Source organism: Papaver somniferum, unplaced genomic scaffold (genome assembly GCF_003573695.1).
Source record: "Papaver somniferum cultivar HN1 unplaced genomic scaffold, ASM357369v1 unplaced-scaffold_7736, whole genome shotgun sequence".
NCBI classification, from domain to species: Eukaryota; Viridiplantae; Streptophyta; class Magnoliopsida; order Ranunculales; family Papaveraceae; genus Papaver; species Papaver somniferum.
In genome coordinates this window covers 1-1,422 of record NW_020650678.1, presented here as the reverse complement: position 1 = coordinate 1,422, position 1,422 = coordinate 1, and the positions used below count along the sequence as shown (strand labels likewise).

The 1,422-nt window shown below is 36.8% G+C and overlaps 1 protein-coding gene across 1 annotated transcript; it reads left to right on the top strand.

Annotated features, from left to right (window-relative positions):
- Positions 1 to 773: 773 nt before the first annotated feature.
- LOC113344513 (pre-rRNA-processing protein TSR1 homolog) lies at positions 774 to 1,403 on the top strand (the record flags this gene model as incomplete). The annotated part of the gene is made up of 2 exons (XM_026588461.1): positions 774 to 980; positions 1,317 to 1,403. Coding segments are annotated over 2 exons (294 nt in total), but the record flags the coding sequence as incomplete, so codon positions are not given.
- Positions 1,404 to 1,422: the final 19 nt, after the last annotated feature.

The following is a 1,422-nucleotide window of genomic DNA, read 5'->3' as shown; positions in this document are numbered from 1 at the left end:
AATTTGAAGTTCGAATCGACACTGAGCTTCATATTTATCGATAAATATGATGTATCATGCTAAGTTTGAAGCCAGAACCCTCCCGGAGCTTCGTGGTTCATAGTTTCTTTTCCGTTATACCAAATTTGAAGTTCAAATCGATACTGATCTTCATATTTATCGATAATGAATAGTAGAAATTACTTCATGACCTATATGACTAGTATAAATTACTTCATGACCTATGTGACTAGTCGAAATTCAAACCGGAAACACACAGAGAAAGCACAAAAACACAAAGAAACTATGAACCATGAAGCTCAATAGTTACGACAACAATGCCACTCAGTCTTAGTTACATAACCACTTCTAGGACAATGACACTGCTAAGGTCTAGTGTATTCGATTTGAACTTTATACTTGTTTGATTCGTATTGCAATGAAAACGAGCATTTCAAGATTACAAGTTAAACAATCAACCATATGTTTAAGTTCATATAACTTGTCCTTGATTCTTGGAAATCATTTGGACAAAGATCAGAAAACTAAACAAAAATAATGAATTTCCAGAGACTTTATTCTAAACTTTTGAATAGTATTTTAGTTTTTCTTGCATGTCGATGTGTGATAGTTTGGTTAATGTAACATGCATGTCACTTATCTGGTTTCCTCATAATGAGCGATCCTTCAATTTGTAAATCTAAGGGTGCGATTTGAAGGTGCTACTTATCTGCTGTGCGATGACCCACATCATGTATACTTACTTTTACCAAACGGTTTGCATTTTGAATTAGGAAGCGCTTCGGGTAGCAGCAAAGGCTGTCGTTCTTGACTTACAGCCTGAGATGAAGATAATGAAGGAAATCAAGCTGAAAGGAACTCCTCTAAAAATCAAGCAGAGGAAGTCTCTTATCAAGTTTGAACCAGAAGATGTTGATGTTGTTGAATTTATAGGTTCACCTATTTGGACTCAGAGTGGAAATCGGGGGCATGTTAACGAGGTTTGTGCAAAGTTTACAAACAAAATCCTCTCTTCTGTGTATGGTCTTGAGTGTTAATATAGTTTTATGATGTGTATCTAGATATACATTACAGGTTGCCATCCAGTTTCTTTTGTGATACTAGAAGTCATGAAAGAATGTTCTTTCGACTTCTATACATGAGTCGTATGTATGTTGCATCGCTCTTATGTTTTCCGCAGCTGGCATGGACTGTTTCTCCGAGTGAATGTCTAAGTTGTATATCCTCTTTGGTTGATCTGTTTTTGTCTTATCGGGAGCTTTGGCATTCATGTGAACTTTGTTCTTTGTGTTTCTAATGATTTTCGTACTGGGCAGGCGGCAAAGAGAGACGGGATTGCTAAATGCACGTTTAAGAGGAAAATGCGTATGAGTGACATTGTTTTCATGCGTGTGTTGCATGAAGTCGAGGCTGCTCGCTTCT